General features: G+C 40.1%; 1 protein-coding gene across 1 annotated transcript; it reads left to right on the top strand.

Moving 5' to 3' along the window:
• Positions 1 to 751: 751 nt before the first annotated feature.
• On the top strand, positions 752 to 15,212 carry LOC137271809 (cubilin-like). Its single transcript, XM_067804211.1, has 21 exons — positions 752 to 829; positions 1,200 to 1,233; positions 1,677 to 1,928; positions 2,709 to 2,801; positions 3,474 to 4,001; positions 5,565 to 5,801; positions 6,352 to 6,444; positions 6,598 to 6,681; positions 7,639 to 7,887; positions 8,169 to 8,255; positions 8,547 to 8,774; positions 9,207 to 9,344; positions 9,648 to 9,677; positions 10,027 to 10,278; positions 10,807 to 10,899; positions 11,180 to 11,443; positions 11,644 to 11,736; positions 12,247 to 12,495; positions 12,727 to 12,813; positions 13,071 to 13,298; positions 15,109 to 15,212. Exons 1-21 carry the CDS (start codon positions 752 to 754, stop codon positions 15,210 to 15,212), a joined length of 3,501 nt encoding a protein of 1,166 aa, XP_067660312.1.
• Positions 15,213 to 17,661: the final 2,449 nt, after the last annotated feature.

Here is a 17,661-nt window from a genome sequence, read left to right as displayed (position 1 = left end):
GATCAATAAGCAATAAAAATTGCAATTGGAAGGATATAAATCTAATCATTTCACTGTATATTGCCCGTTTATATATTGGATTGGTCTGTTTAGACACTTATGTTTAGAGTTAGATGATGTTCTAAATGTTTGTTTCGTGATATGCTAGTGACGTTTATTGTCCTTTGTCGACATATTTTTCATAATTTCCATATATCACAAAATTCTATGTATACCTCACACATTCTCTCTCACTTGAGTGATTGAGTTCACATTCCCATTATTTGAGTCATATCGTGACTATGAGAGTTCCGTGTTAAAAAAATGTTTAGTCCGCACAAATACATGTTACCGAAGAACAGTCAAATGTCTATACTATCACCGATGAACATTTAAACTTGCCATGTATCACTGAATTACCCCTTGGATTAATGACGTCATTATGTAATTCGCGTAGTCAATGATAGTCCAAACAAGTCCGAAATACTGCCAGCCAGTGCGAACAAACAGCTGGATAAACGTAACACACAATAATATTCCTAGTTTCACCTCACCTGTCCATTAGTTGGGATATCCAAGCTCCAAGAATACAGGTGAAACATCGCCAGAGCGCAGATGTTCCATCAAGTGTGCCATCTTGTGTAACTGTTCCGTCATGTTATACTGACAAGCATTCTTTTTATAAAATGTTTTTGTTGTAGTAGTCAGCAGGTGTTTAGTCTTTGACTGTGTATAAAAGCAGGCACATTTCGTATAATCCAGCACATGCAGCATGAATGTCCCAGGCATGATCTGCTTTACTCTGGTAGTGAGCCTTCTTTTGGCTCAGACCGAAGGACGGGCTTTCAACGTGAGTATATGTACTGAGAATTGTTTTATTACAAGGGTATGATGGTGAAATTCAAAGGTATCTGAAATTGTCAACTTAAAGGTTTCTGTAATGCGTTGAAATATGTTTTGTGTGTTTCGTATTATGCCCTTTCATTTACTAAGTCAATGACTACGGTCGTGGCACCTGGGAAAATGCTCAGTTTTAACATACATTTATGTATGTGCATTTGCGTGCATCTTAGTTGAAAAGGGGCGTAACGTGTGATCCATAATACGTTTATGCCGTGTTAATGAGTCATACATTCGTCATTGTTAGATGTTGTTTTTTTCTATGCTATTTGTGCCAATTTTCATCATAGAGTATATCAATTTATACACTTATGCCACAGAACGCTCAAGCACGAGAGAAGCGACAAACAAACGGTAAGTCATAAATTTTAATCAAGGACTGTCTTCAAAATTCCAATTCGTGTATATATATATATAAGTCCTATATATATATATAAGTCCTATACACACACACACACACACACACACACACACACACACACATACATACATACATATATACATACATACACAATTTTAGGACTTCAGTGGTAGTGTTACCGTCAAAATCAGCGCACCCGACTTCACATATATATAATATAAATATGTAAAGTCGGGTGAGCTGATTTTGACGGTATCACTGAAGTCCTAAAATTGTCCTCTAAGCCATTATATTACAGCTGCTTAAACGGACCGCCATTTAGTAAATTTATTATTAACTCATAGGTTTTATGATGAACTGGTTAAATTTTGTTCATCTGGATCTTCTATAGTTGTCCATTATTAGTGTGTAAGGTCGAGTCACGTTCCTTCTGCAGGTTGTGATGGAGGAACAAGATATGATACTTTCGGGGTAATTTCCACCAACACTGGCGATCAGTACAGCAACAACGAGAACTGTTGCTGGGAATTCACACCTGACGTACAAGGGACCACGTGGACAATTACGTTCAACTTGGACACGTTTGACCTAGAAAGTAGTTCCACTTGTAGTTATGATGCTCTTACTTTCTACACGGAAAATGGACCTGAGAAGGAGTGTGGACGGAAGTCCTTCTACTCAAGTACATGTGAGTAGTATGCTTATTGAAGTTCATATTTGCAAACGTAATGATATACGCAGGCATGGAAAATGTAGTGTGTAGACAAACAGTAATGGTCTTTGTGAGCTCATCGATCAATTTCTGTAGTAGTGTTCCACCTTGGCTTTGAATGGTTTGTTATTCCATATTTAGGTGCATCAGAGTGTATTTCACCCTGAAGCATATACATCCAATGCTTAAACGAACAAGGTACTTGAAAAGGCCTGCCCTGCACAGTTGTATGTCGTGAGGTAACAATCCACAAACAGCCAAACACGAAAGTCATTTATTTAGCACCAATACGATCTTGACAATACCTGATATAATTCCGGAAGTCCTTGGTATTTGCTACTTATTACAAATTAACGTTGAAAGTATCACACACAAAAAAAATAAAGCAAATAGGTATCCATTGTCCATTTTCATTTATTCTTTACATGATCAATATCAAAACGTGAATGAATCAGTTTAGTTTTACGCCACTTTCAGCAATATTCCAGCAATATCACAGCGGGGGATACCAGAAATGGGCTTCACATGTTGTGCCCATGTCGAATCCAGGTCTGTGGCGTGACGACCGAACGCTCTAACCATTATGGTATCCCATCGCCCCAAGAAACATGATTCAGCTGATCCAGTCAGTTAATGCGAACAACTGAAATTTGATGGCGCAATGTTTTTTCTGATGCAGTGGATCAAAGTTTTGTTGTTTGGTTGTTACAGCTTCTAAACGCTATGATGTTAGCATTTTCAACTCATATATTACAGTCACCGTCACAGGAGATCTCTTCCGAGTGTGCTTCACCAGCGACGGCTCTGTAACCGGAGAAGGTGTCAGTGGATCCTATAGCATATACGAAGGTGAGCAGAATAATCTATTGTGGGACATTCCAAGGTAAAATGTCGTCTCGGTTCCTCATATCATTCACGTTTATCTGAACCAACATCATTAGTGTCCTTGCTATAGCTATTATAACACCCCCGCCTCCAAAACAATCCGCTTCTGCCTACATGGCTGAATGTAACGCTCACGTGTGCGTCTGTCGACAAGAGTCCTGGCGCTAGATGGATGAAGAAAGAAACGTGACTCATGGGCGAAGAAACCTCTTCTCTGTTCATGTGCTCCCCTGTTCAAGTACTGTGTGTTCCAGTGGAGATCTCGACATCGATGCTCTACCGTCAGAATTGGTCGTTTGACTGTGCGTCTAGAATAGATGACAAGAAATGTTCTCAAAGAAACACTCCTATAGTCATTATGAGGGTTGCTGTCCTGTGTAAGAGGCGCATCTGGAATCCAGTAGTCGTGCGGAACCGTTACTTGTTGGCGAGTTGGACGATGGATAGTGATTTTATTTGATACAATTCCGTAATCCACTTTACATCTCATGTATTGTTACCTGGATGACAGAACATCTGACCATCTGTTTACAGGTTACAGTGGGTCTACTACTCCAAGCTACTTCCCTGTCGACTACTCCACAACCGGCTATCCACAATATGCTACTACCGGCTATCCCTACTACCAATATACAGATTATTTAACAACTTCATATCCCAACTACTTTACTACTGACTACCCTACAACTGGCTATCCACAATATGCTACTACCGGCTATCCCTACTACCAATATACAGATTATTTAACAACTTCATATCCCAACTACTTTACTACTGACTACCCTACAACTGGCTATCCACAATATGCTACTACCGGCTATCCCTACTACCAATATACAGATTATTCAACAACTTCATATCCCAACTACTTTACTACTGACTACCCTACAACTGGCTATCCACAATATGCTACTACCGGCTATCCCTACTACCAATATACAGATTATTTAACAACTTCATATCCCAACTACTTTACTACTGACTACCCTACAACTGGCTATCCACAATATGCTACTACCGGCTATCCCTACTACCAATATACAGATTATTTAACAACTTCATATCCCAACTACTTTACTACTGACTACCCTACAACTGGCTATCCACAATATGCTACTACCGGCTATCCAGTGATGAGCGATTACAGCAGAAACACCACCATGGGTATGTATTTTTCCTTATCGTTAAGCCAAATGTCATGCTTCGAAACGCATACGTTCTTCAAGTCTTCTTTTATTAGCCATTGAACAAAGATATTTGCATAAGTTGGCAATTATGACTACGAATGCACAGCACGTATCATCGACAAAAAACTGGTGTTTGAATGTATTAAACATGTGCATTGGATTCTGTGATACTGTGACACTGATAATCTCTCATTGTCAGCAAGTTTATTAGGGTTCGTTGTACCTCGATGTTTTAGGGCCATTTCACATTAAGTGCGGCATGAAAAAGATATACAGTCTTTTCCCATTTATAATTCAAGAAATCTACCTCAGTTTTGTAGCTACACAAGTGTTGTTCCCTCTTCAGTTGGAATGTCTGCTATAACCGGAATCAGTTTAGGATGTGGACTATTTCATAAACCTGTGTTCTTGTATCACTGTAAACCAGAGATGACAATAGAAATGAGCTTCTCTTGTTCCAGCTGTCACAAACATAAAACACGCCAATCTGAAGAGAAAATTTGCATTATTTGACATTTATTTCACCTGAATTTCTGGTTCACCGTAAGCAATGATGACAACAGTTGCACCGAAGAAATCAGCTTCTCTTGTTCCACCTGCCATAACACGCCAACACCAGATATCATCAGGCTCGATTAATCAACGAAACACATTAGTGTGGGTGTGGAATCTGACCACTGAACATTGTTATTGGCACCAGGGGTTCGTAACATGACTAAACATGTCCTGACCTACGGCTCGCCTCTAATACTTTCCCATAAAAACTGAAACAATCTGTAGTTTCCTGAAATCACAGAGCAACTGCTGGAGTGACGAGAAGATTTAATATTTAAATGGAATGTATGCATATATTAAAAACTGTCGACAAAGGACAGTAAAATAACTAGAATATCACAGATATACATGTAAAACTAGTACTTATATATAAAACATTTCAACTAGACGGGACAACACGATATAAAAACAGGCTATAGATCGCCAACAACCGATGGTAGATCACCACACTAGGGACCATGGGGACTTACAGTACCTTTGCTAACTGCATTGGCCAGCAACTGCTGGAACAAGCATGGAGCCACACAACAGCGCATTTACTGACTTTGTTCACACTAAAACCGATAAACCAAGTTTGAGTCTGTACTGTTTAAGAATTCACATGTTCTGATGCCATGCAACGAAACGATTTAGCAATATCGTTGTATGTCACTGGTTCACTAACTTGGCCTTCACTATTTCTGTTTCACTGTAATTTTTAGTGAAACAATCATATATAAATAGAAGTTGAGGTTATGCCTTTATTCCACCTCCCGAGGACATACCTTAGTGTTGCTAGCAGTAAACCAGCATGTTTTTCGAGAGTCATTGATAACGGATAATGGTCACGTATCTGCAGCAGACCTCTGGCTAGAGCAAAGTCAGCTAACTCATGACATTTCTGACCTTTTCCTTAAAGGGTAAGAAACAATTCTGTTTCTGGTCTCGACTTTCATATCGCCGATGGGTGGGAAATGTGAATTTACTATTAATGCATCTTGTCCAGGCAATGCAACCTACTATGGTAACCAAGGCAACATCAGTGTCAGCAACTACGACAATAACCAGGACGTCTGTTATTCACTTTATCCAAGCTTCATGGGTTCGGGCATCATCACCTTCGTCTTTAACGTGTTTGACATTGAAGAGGCCACGGACTGTATATTTGACTATGTCGAGTTTGATGACGGCAACACCAAACTGAGGGAATGTGGCACTGTTGATGAGGGAACACAGAGAGAGTGTGAGTTGACGTCTGACTTTGTTCTGGATGAGTGTAAGGGTTCCATGTAGTATCTTAATTCGATGTGTCATATACCACAGACCTATGGTTTGTGACACCAAGATATTAAGTTAGATGTTCATCAGATACAGTCATTATATATTGTATATGCTACTCAGTGTGAAATAGCCACATCATGTCTGAATGTGACTAATAGCTTGGATATGCTGCCATATATACATAACATTCTAAGGAACAGAGCTGTTTCGGGATAATTTAATATAAATGTTTAGCAAACGGCTGCAGGTGCGTATTATCACAGCTGGAAACATTTCAGCTTTCCACTCGTATGTTGGAAAAACACCTATGTTGAACATGTATGTATTTACAATCACACGTCCGCCATGTATATACGTCTATCCCCCAAAGTGGCAAAGGATTACCTGTAAACGAGCGCTGTAGGATGAATTGAAACGTTAGCAAATTGTTTGATCAAAACTGTAGTTATTCATGGTGACACACTGGTTTTGTACTGGGCATGTTACATAATGTTTTGATTTTGTGCTTCTAGTTGAAGTCCACGACAGCCGTTTCAGTGTCTGCTTTCACTCTGACGGATCAGTCACCAAACGGGGTTTCCAGGCAACGTATGCCATGAATCCAGGTAAATACCGGACAAAGGAGAGTGAAATACTGGTTTCGGACATCCAAAGCACACATTCAGTTCTAGGCATTAAGCTGACAATATGATATATATTCTGGTTTCTAGTTGTTAGTGTTCTACATATGTTAACATGTTATTTGTCATGCCTTGCAGTTCGAGAGGTTGACTCTAGTGTGACAACACCTTTTCCAGTGGACATCTTCAACTTAACCATATCACCTAATTTTACGCTACCAGGTAATCCATGTTCTATGTTGTACTGTGAACTTAGTTCTCTTACATCACTGTACTTCTTGTATAAACCTTTTTCCAAGAATTGACATCTAGCATCAAGCATGTCCCTGTTCTATCATGTTAATGTTGCATGTGTACGACACCATTCGATGGTGTTTCATTTTGGAAGCAGCATGGTGTCTGTGTAGCCCAGACACTACACGGATAGCATGAGACATGAGGCTGACAATAACGTAGATACAGACTACATCCACCCATACCGAGACTACACATTTGTTGTTACTTCATGTGTAATGGTATTTTCTATATTCAGTGGACCCTATCTTCAACACAACGATGTCACCTAATACCACACAAGTCACAAATCTACCAGGTATTCGAAGTGTGCTATGAACTGATTCCTGTTTAACAAAGGAAACTTTAAACTTCAGCCAATCAAAACTTTTAGAGTTCTTGTGCTTTATCCGAAAAATGAAATGGCACTATATCACCTGAAGTAATTATGATTCTCTTTCATGCCAGTATTGCATTAAATTATTTGAAATTCACCAATCATTCAATGCACCTTTGCTTAGATTATGTGTAATATGCGTTTGTGTTGCGGACAGTAAACACAACCGTGAACACTACAGACGACGCAGGTGACGGTGAGTAGAACTTGCTGGGGTTAAATCATATCCCTTCAGATATTCTTCATAGTCATAACAAGGTGAATGGGTCACAATTCACTTACGAAGTTAATGTAGTCATTGGAGAGTGATAATCAAATAAATAGTCAAGAGTGGAAAAGCTAGAGTCACATATGTAGCTTGAATAGCTTTCTTTGATTATTAACTACGTTTAATCTATATATCCATGTATAATTACGTTTCGATAGTCATTATTCATTTTAACATTTAAATAAAACCTGAAGAGTTTCAGATGCATGAGTTAGTAATTGTTGGTGTTCCGAAATTCCAGATTGCAACCGTGACATTGATGATCTTGAGGGCAGCTACACCCTGGCCACAGATTCCGAGGGACAATACGAAAACAACCAACGATGTGATATCACTATCCGCTCTCCCCCCACCCCTCACATCACCACTGTCAACTTTACCCGTTTTGACCTCGAGGATGATTCGGGCTGCGACTATGACAGTTTAACGATAACAAGCGATGAGGGCACCGAGAAACTGTGCGGACCAAAAGAGTCCTTTGTCCGACAATGTAAGTCTTGCTCCACAAAATATGCTATGAACCAAAAGCTCCCATGGTTATGAACTCCAGCAAAACCCGTGCTAACGTTCTCCAGTAGTACAAGGCCATAGTCTAAACGGAGCGAGAAGGTGCTAGTTTGGGAGATAATCCAGCAATTATAAATGCATCGACACGTCTTAGGTAGCGACCATGTATACACTTATCAAACTGAAGAATATATGTGGATTATCCTTCGCATTCAGAGACACAATGACAGTGACATGTTTCTCATACATTTTACTGTTTCGCAGACACCGGGCAGTCAGTTGATATGACATTTAGCAGTGACGGAAGTGTTGTGCGAAGCGGTTTCTCTTTTGATTATGTCACTGAAATTGGTACGTATGTTTGTATCCAGTATCAGATATTTACATGTGCCATGTGGGAGTTTGTCCAGGGGCATTCTATCAGTTTAACAATGACATGTATAAGAGAAGATGCGGTTAGAATTTCTTCCTGCAACATATACTTACACAATCAAACGAATCAAGTTAAAACACAATCAAACGAATCAAGTTGAAACACAAACATAGTCATTGTTTTTTCTCTAACCTCCTCCTGAGTTCAATCAGGCGCCCTTACTTTTCACAAAAGTCGATGAAGCAATGTAGCATTTTCTCCGGTTTCAGTATACTGCAATGCCACTATCAACGCTTCATCAGGAACCTTTGAGTCACTACCCGGTGGCTACGAGAACAACATGTACTGCACCTACACCATCAACACCCCTGGTCCTGGGGAACTTGTCTTCAGTTTCCCATCGTTTGACGTTGAGACAGCCAGCAGCTGCCGATACGACGCTGTTGAGATGGAGGGAGACAGGTTGTGTGGAACAAACGTTGAAGGCAAGACATACAGTAAGTAGGACACAAAGATGCACAAACACACATACCGTGCACTATAGGAATCAAGATATGCTTCACCTTTCAGGGGACACGTGCTCTGAAGAATATACCTTATGTACCACAAATGTCCATCTAGATCTAAGATTTGATATTTCAGGGAACAACATAACATGTCGCAGTAACACCTTTGTTTTTGAAGACCTTTCAAATTAAGTAACGTATGTGTGTCTCATATCTCTAGGAGCACCTGTGACACATCAGTATCTCTTTAGACAGGTATTCACAGATCACGTGTGCTCGCTGGTGTTCCTCGAGGTCGAAATTATGATACATGGATATTGGTTATTAGTCTCTCGGAAAAGAACAGATTATTTTTTTGTTTTTTTATCTTTAAAATATCGATCTCCTTTATTGTGTAAATAAGATATAAGTATGTGTCCACAGGTACGGACGGGCATTTCCAGTTCGTCTTCACAAGTGACGGTTCTGTAACGGGTGAAGGTTTCCGCATAAACTTCAACTTCACTCAGACCAATGTAACTACATCTCCACCAGCAACACTACCAGGTACAGGGTCTGAGAGTGGCGAGAAATGTATTTCCTGGCACTAATCGGGGAGGGATTCCAACTTCTTCTTTGTATAAGGAATCACCAAAGTGATTGGGTTTGGAGTGATGTTGTATCAGCAACGTTCCAATAAAGATTTTGAGCCCTCTAATGAATCACCATGGCTTCGAGTCGACATGTTATTCACATACTAAGCTGTTTTCTCAATCCTCTATTTCATTACTGAAATTGATTTTACATCTAGCTAAGACGTCCAAATAATAATCTGATATATTTGTTTCATACCTGCAAAAGTGCATGTTTGACATTACTTTTCAGTGACAACCATTCCCCCTACCACTGAGCCTGGTGAGTCTAAGTAAACCTTACAGTCGAAATATAGCTGAATATTGCTGACTGCAGTGTTAAATAGCATTCAGTCTTCCTGTATGATAGCCAGGCATTTCATATATATTAAGGCGCCACTGAATCCATGAAACACAGGATCTTACTCTGTCCACAAATAGTCACCAATAATGATTCTCCTGATGTTCTTCTGTGTCTGCACAAAGTGTCACACAGTATGTACTATCAAGTGCTCGAAGCAAATGATAACCCAGACACGTCCTGATATAATTGGAATACTGTTCAAAACAGCATTAAACCCAGCGCACATCCACTGCAGTAACAAATTCTGTTTGCCGTCTCATAATGCTAGAAACCTGCAACCAAGTCCTGACATCAGAAAATGGCATCCTGACAAGCCCCGGCAACGGCAGCTACGCCAACAACGAGCGATGTGTCACTGTTATCACAGGTCCCAGTTTACCATACATCTTGGTCGTCAACTTCACAACGTTTGACCTGGAGTCCTCAACTAACTGTAGATATGACTATTTGGAGGTTGATATGGGCCGGGACAACAGTCAGAAAGGATGTGGATCAACCTGGAGTGACAGAACAGTGGAGTGTAAGTTTCACTTGTATCTTTTGTTACATGTCATAGTTCACTGTTGTATTTACAAATGTGTCATTCTTACGTTCAAAGTTACATATCATCCAGTTTGTGTTCACAATCTCAAACGAAGGCACTAAAAGGGAGAAGAAATACATGTGTAAGTCAGTTTCAGAATTGCATACTTACAAAATATTTATCTTGTACGTTTCATAACAAATGCCAGGAATGTCACTTAGCAACTTGTCAGTTGAGGTGGGTTGGTGTGTTCATATATGATTAAAGCATGTCACAAGATTTCCACAATAAGCTGTTACATTCATAACGAGAGGCTGTACTGAAACTACCGACACACATGTGGCGTTCATAAATTTCATCCTTGATAGCCTCTCATAAATTTTCATGAAAAGGAAGAGAGATATGTCAAGGGCTCAAAGAGCGATTAAGACAAGTTTAGCATATATGAGAGGTGTAAGTAACACATGTTTTAGCTAATTGTTGTATTCTTAGTTAGGTTTAAAACAGTAATGTGCTTAATTTTAGACACGTCAGATGGAGGTAACGCCACAGTGACGTTTTCTTCTGACTCAAGTCGGACAGGATTGGGATACAACGCCACCTACACCATCCAGCCAAGTAAGTTAAAACCACGTGTACTGGCATTAATTATGCATCATACCATTCTGTCACATTAGAACCAAATCTGCTGGGTGAACAGGTGGTGCATTTATGTTGAACATGTAAACACTTACCCAAACGCAGTGCAGATGGTTCATTTATGTTGATTCAGTTGGATTCTTGATCAAACTGTTTTAAATATTCACCATAAATTTCAAGGAATGCACATGCAAAGTAGAAATTTACTGCTCAATAGTAACGACTTTGAACGCAATGATCCACAATCTCTACCAAACAGGAGGTGTTCCTTCCTTGAGTAATGGCGAATGTTCATATATCAACACCAACATCTCGGAGGGTGTTATCCAAAGTCTCCCTGGTACCGGCAGCAACTACCCCAACAACATGGACTGTTCGTATGTGTTCACTCGCAACACCCCCTTCTATCTGAACATCAACTTCACCGCCCTCGACACAGAGTCCTCAAGCAACTGTCGCTATGACTACGTCCAGGTTGGAGATGACAAATACTGTGGAAGTGATTTGCCCAACGCAACAAGAAGTAAGCGTATTATATGGTAAAAAGTGAAGTTTGAGATCGTGAAATCAAAAGCACTTATAGATGTAATGATAGCTAAAGGACACACATGTAAAATGACTTCGTCAATGGAAGCATGGATTACGAAAACAGTCGTCTGTGTTGCCTTAACAACAGTTTCATATTTTCTTGCAGCTGTGATTTTATTTTTGGCTTTCCTTCAGTGTCAGTACAAGGTGGATCAGCCATAATCCGCTTTAGAAGCGACGGCAGTGTTACAGGAAAGGGTTTTGTGGCTTTGTTCAGTATTGAAGAGCGTAAGTATTCCATAGGTCTAAGTCACTGAAACAACATACCACAGATTATCATAGAAACAGTAAACAACCCTTGTTTTATCTGCTTGTACCTACAGCCACAGCTGCCATTTTAATTACCTTTTGATATGAAACATTGTCTTTGTATTGTCTCATAAAATAAGAAAGTCGTTCATATTTGCTTACAATAAGGCACACGTGAAGACCTTACCATGTCACCAGTGTCACAAAGGCTGTATGGCAATACGTACACCCTTAAGAGACCACAAGTTGATGTGGAGCTTTATGTCAGTAACATACTATGGTAAGGTGGCCACGAATAAGTGAAGATGTAATATATGTTGTATTTGGGTTTACAAAAAGGAATAGAGTATTTATACTTATGGTGAGGTTGTTGCATTACAAATACTTCTCACGGGGAACAGAGATGGGGATAAATGTTTGTGTATCAAGTTCAAGTTCAAGTATCAAATGAAGAACCTTATTTTCTCGTCGTTTCCTGTGACATTCCAGATTGCAACTTCGAGAGTGATGATCTTGAGGGCACCTATACCTTACCCACTGATTCCGAGGGACGATACAAAAACAACGAGCACTGTGACATTACTCTCCGATTTCCTCCTTCCCCTCACATTACCACAGTCAACTTTACCCGTTTTGACCTCGAGAACGATTCGCGCTGCGAGTATGACAGTTTGACAGTGACAAGTGGCGACGGCCTTGAGCAACTGTGTGGAACAAGAGAGTCCTTTACCCGAGAATGTAAGATAGTCTCACAATGCTGAGTAATTAGCCGTAGTTAGTTGGTATTTGAAATCCAACAAAATTCAAACGTCTATACGATTATCCTTGTATTAATGTATGTATCCTCAGTTACGCTGCATAAAGTAATGCTTCTTTGATTATTTGATGCTCACAGAGGGCATCTGTGGAGAGTGACGTATTCACAAGAGTGAAAACCATATTGGAGACTATGTTTTTACTGTGTTGCAGACAATGGGCAATCAGTTAACATGACATTTACCAGTGACGGGTCTGTTGTGCGTAGCGGGTTCTCCTTTAACTATGTCACTGAATTGGGTACGTAACTTCATGTAATATGAATTTTATATGTTTGATATCTCAGTTTCCTGTCTGAATTATATCCGTTTCATGTCTACATGTATGTATTTCCTTTTACTGTTATTTATAAAACTAAACTCTTGTTATGCTTAAATAGTCATTGAATCACTTTCGCATATCGCACTTTTTTCAGTCCTCTGCAATGCAACCATATAAAACCATATTCCCTATTTATAATAATAACTTAATTACGCGATAAATCACACCTATTTCAGTCTACTGCAATGCAACTATCAACGGCACTTCCGGTACATTTGAGTCACAGCCTGGTCGTTACGACAACAACATGAACTGCACCTACACCATCAACACCCCTGGTCCTGGAGAACTTGTCTTCAACTTCCCACTGTTTGATGTTGAGAGTGGCAGGGACTGCCAATACGACGCTCTTGAGATAGGAGGAGAGAGGCTGTGTGGAACAAACGTCGGAGAGAAGACGTACAGTGAGTAGCACGCATGTATTACCGATAACGTTTATATGTTAAGACCAGTTTTTCGAATTCCTTTACTGGACACAAAATGTGTTGTGTACATGTGCAAAGTGCGATATATAATCGGAACGGGGCGATATCTTGTGACTGACACACCATCAACTCATTTCTTTAACAATGAGTTAAAGTGTCTAAAGACTGTGCAGTGTCTAAAGACGTCTCCTCAGTTAGCGTGCATTGATTTAACAGACTATGAAGTTTACGAGGGGATGTCAATAAGTTTGAAGCCTTGAGCATTTTTCATACCCAGGTGTCACAGCCTATGGTACGACATTGAACCTTGGGGTGTAGCTGATGTGATATTTAAGTTTTGGTATCCTACTCTCAGAAGTTATTGAACAGCTGACATTGACAGAAAGAGACCCCCCCCCCCCCCCCCCTCACAGCAGTGAAAATGAATAAAATTGAGTACAGAGTAGTAATTAAGTTTTCAGTTCTTGAAGGAAACTCGGTGAAGAACATTGAAGAAAGGCTTTCAGCAGTTTATGGGAAGTCTTCCCCCTCATCTGCTACCATCAAACGATGGGTCAATGAATTTAAGCATGGTAGAAAGGCGTCTTGAAGATGACCCCGTCCAGGCCGCCTAACAACAAGCACTAGTCAGGAAAACATTGACAGAGTGCATAGACGTGTGCTGGAAAATCGCCGAATCACACTCCACGAGTTAGAGGAGACCACAGGCATTTCACACGGATCCATCGAGACAATTCTTCATGAACATCTCGTCATGTCTAAGGAGTGCGCAAGATAGGTGCCAAGAATGCTTACAGATGAAATGAAAGGGTCACCATAAGCAACTCCATGCTAACCAGAGAGCAAACAAGAATCCATGGAATGGAAACATGTCAAAAAGTTCAAAGCCTCCAGATCAGTGCAGAAGGTAATGGCGACAGTCTTCTGGGATAGCAAAGGCGTCATCCACATAGATTACTTCCCAAAAGGAAGAACAATGAATGAGGAATATTACGCTAACTTGTTGAGGCAAGTGCGACAGTCAATCAAGGAGAAGCACCGGGGCAAGATCAGACGTGGTATTCTTCTACATCAAGACAAAGCTCCGGTACACGCCTCTCGCGCTGCAGTCGCTGCTGTCCAGGAATGTGGGTACGAAATCTTGCTGCATCCCCCTTACTCTCCAGACCTGACACCAAGTGATTACCATCTGTTCCCAAATCTCAAGAAACACTTGCGCGGTCGTAGATTTCAGGATGATAATGAGCTTATTGCTGCTACTGAGGCTTGGTTTGAGGACCAAAATGGCGCCTTCTACAGAGATGGCATCAGCGGCTGGCAGAAAGGATGGAACAACTGTCTTGACTCACAAGGGGACTATATTGAAAAATAAATGTGGTTCATACCAATATTTTGTGTTTTTCTATGCAAGGCTGAAAACTTATTGACACCCCCTCGTATATTATCCTTAAAATTAACATGTGAAGACAAGTGTCCTTTGACTTCCAGTACTGGACACACAGAGTGTTGGATACATGTGCAAAGGACAACATATATTCAGAACCTGACGGGACATCACTGTTTGGAAACCGGCTGTCAGACAAACCTGATCACCTTGCGACAATTAGGTTTTAGCATACGTTCTTCATACCAGTTTTCCTCATGTATCCTCACTCAGCATGTATTGTTTCTTAGTCTGTGACTCATGCAAGTTTTCTCTTTACCAAACAGTGTTTCTGTTTCAAAATTCTTACTTGTATTATACCGTATCCACTACACGTTATTTTCTAGTCGCTGTTTCCATTTCCAGGCACTCATGGTCATTTCCAGTTCATCTTCAGAAGCGATGGATCCGTAACCGAAGACGGTTTCAAGATAGACTTCACCTTCCTCCCTGCAGAGACTCAGAACTAGGTAGGAGAGTACCACAGATTTTAGACATAGTCTGGCAGAAAGCTTTTCGTAACGGTGTTTGGTCACCCTCTAAAAAAATACAAGTACGATCGTGTTCTAATTTTGCACAATGCATTATGGCCGTTGTACCATTGAGAATTATGAATTTCATGAATTACAATATAAATGAAATTTGTTTAACAAACAATCATCAAAATATTGACAGAGTTCACTATTTGTTACAAACGAAGAGAGCAAAGATTTCCTTTGTGTTTGATTAAAGTCCCACGTTGTTTCACTGCATCTAATAAATGTTTGTTTCCGTTACAGAGGCATGGGTTATGTACCAAAGATGGAACAACAATTTCAATAAACCATTTAAATGAACCACATTTGTATTGTTTGTATGTTCATAACTGAGTGAGCAAAAATTGATTTCGTGTGTAGTTAATAATATTTAGGCTATTCGGGGACGGTTTCTACCGCACGTGACTCAGAACCAGGAAGATTTGATGCGTACGAGATAATTCGTGGTTTTTCAGCTGTAGTTCTGAAGTATTCAAGCCCCATGCAACATATCGAGACAGTTTTCAACAACACTAACACAAACATATGCAATAAGTAACAAAATATCATTGCCACACATAGCATTTTTGTTTTGTTTGTATAAGAATGAGCGTACAAGCACTGCTTTCAACCACAGTTAATAGTATTCGGACAGTTCTGACATGGTCCTTTCTGCACTTGAGTCAGAGAAAGGAGGACTCGATGATCGAATGAGGAGCTCAGTACTAAAGTATTCAAGACACACTTCATCTTAACAATACATTACTACAACAAAAACAGAACACAGTATGCAATGATACACAAAGTATCATTGAAATCATGACACAGATCAAAGTCATACCTCCTAGGGGACAACAAAGACGTCCATACCCTGCCATGATGGATCTGTAATATGGCAGCGGTATGATGTAAAACTATCCTGTTCACTCATTCACTCAAACTACATATTTCATTACACTGACACTTTTGTACCACATGCGTTACATATTCCATTCCTATTTTAGAGTAAAGGTGACACTGGCCCCCACATGATGACAAGGTGACTTGACTGTAGTGACTGGAGCTGTTCTCCTTCACATTAATGTCAGTTAATGTTTGAAAACTTGCAAGAACTTGATTTTCCATCCATATCAGTGTATGGACATGTCAACTAAGCACTGTCCAAAGCTCTGAATTAGTACAAGATTCTGTTGGCATGTGTAAGTAGTTTCACTAATGAAACCATGGTTGAATTGCGTCAACCTTTCCACACAATGAAGTCACACTGTGTACGTATTAAGTTCAAGAAACTCATCTTTTCATTTATCATACCGTGATGACATGACCACCATTAGATAGGTAACAGGCACCAATCGTCCTGCTGCCATCTGAGCTGCACCTTGGCACTCGCGCTGAATGTCTTACAGTCGGCTGTATAAATGATCAGTGAGATCAGTTAGAGCGATTACCACAATGAAACGAACGGTGACGATCTTTGAACTAATGATGCGATTCTTGCACGACAGGACTGTCAAAGGATGAGATTGGTGGGTAACATGACTTACCGTGACAGCCGTGACCAGTAACCTGCAGCGTCCAAACACAAGCAGTATAAAGTAACAGTGTAACAACAGCTCATGATTAGCTAACATTGTTGTACATTAAAACGCCTGGTTTGTTCATTACTGACATTTAATTTATCCAGTGGGGAAGATCTCGGGAAACAGAAAGTCTGCAATAGAGCATTAGCATTAGTGGGCTGACACTAGGTAAATCAATTTGACACCGTGTTGGAAGCTTGAATGTAATGCTGAAAAGCAGATGGCTTAGAGACACGTTCAGGTGTGTGTACATTGTATTCAGAAATGTTGGGTTTTCTAAATACATGCTTATTTTTGTTCTGCATTTGTGTTCGAGGTGCCGTTCAACAAATGCTGAAATTGTGGCCAGCTGTGTGGCTGGAAACTGTCTTTCGTCCAAGTAAACAGCAGGATTTGAAACTGATAATCTGAGTTTCCGCCGGTTCCGTCCGATCTACATCAGAGAAATATAGATGCTGTTTGTTTGCAATCAAAATACATCATAACATGCCATGTGTACAAGTATCACATCCGCCTATCTGTGTACTTAGCTACTGGAACCATTTAGGTGTATAGCCCGATAAGTTCCAACTGCATGTGGTCAATGACTGGAGTTGTGTATTTTATATTTTCATTAACAGATAGGCAGACAAACAGATAGGTGTCAGTACAACAGAAACTAAGTTTTGTCTGACAACGGCTGCTTATCACAATCTGGTCTAGACTCGATTATTTACAGACCGCCGCCACACATTTAGCCATAGCTGGAATATTGCTGAGTGCGGCGTAAAACTAAACTTACTCACTCGCTAATCACAATCAAAATGTTCTCATTCTTGCTACTA

Source organism: Haliotis asinina, chromosome 2, assembly GCF_037392515.1.
Source record: "Haliotis asinina isolate JCU_RB_2024 chromosome 2, JCU_Hal_asi_v2, whole genome shotgun sequence".
NCBI classification, from domain to species: Eukaryota; Metazoa; Mollusca; class Gastropoda; order Lepetellida; family Haliotidae; genus Haliotis; species Haliotis asinina.
The sequence above is the reverse complement of the archived record's forward strand: the minus strand, read 5'-3'. Positions and strand labels throughout refer to the sequence as shown.

What these genes read in the sequence shown, in the direction of transcription:
- LOC137271809 (XM_067804211.1), top strand. Translation starts at nt 752, where the DNA reads ATGAATGTCCCAGGCATGATCTGCTTTACTCTGGTAGTGAGCCTTCTT. An exon ending in ACCTAATTTTACGCTACCAG is followed by an intron (nt 6,682 to 7,638) that starts GTAATCCATGTT and finishes CCGAAATTCCAG; the next exon opens with ATTGCAACCGTGACATTGAT. An exon ending in ACCAGGTACAGGGTCTGAGA is followed by an intron (nt 9,345 to 9,647) that starts GTGGCGAGAAAT and finishes ATTACTTTTCAG; the next exon opens with TGACAACCATTCCCCCTACC.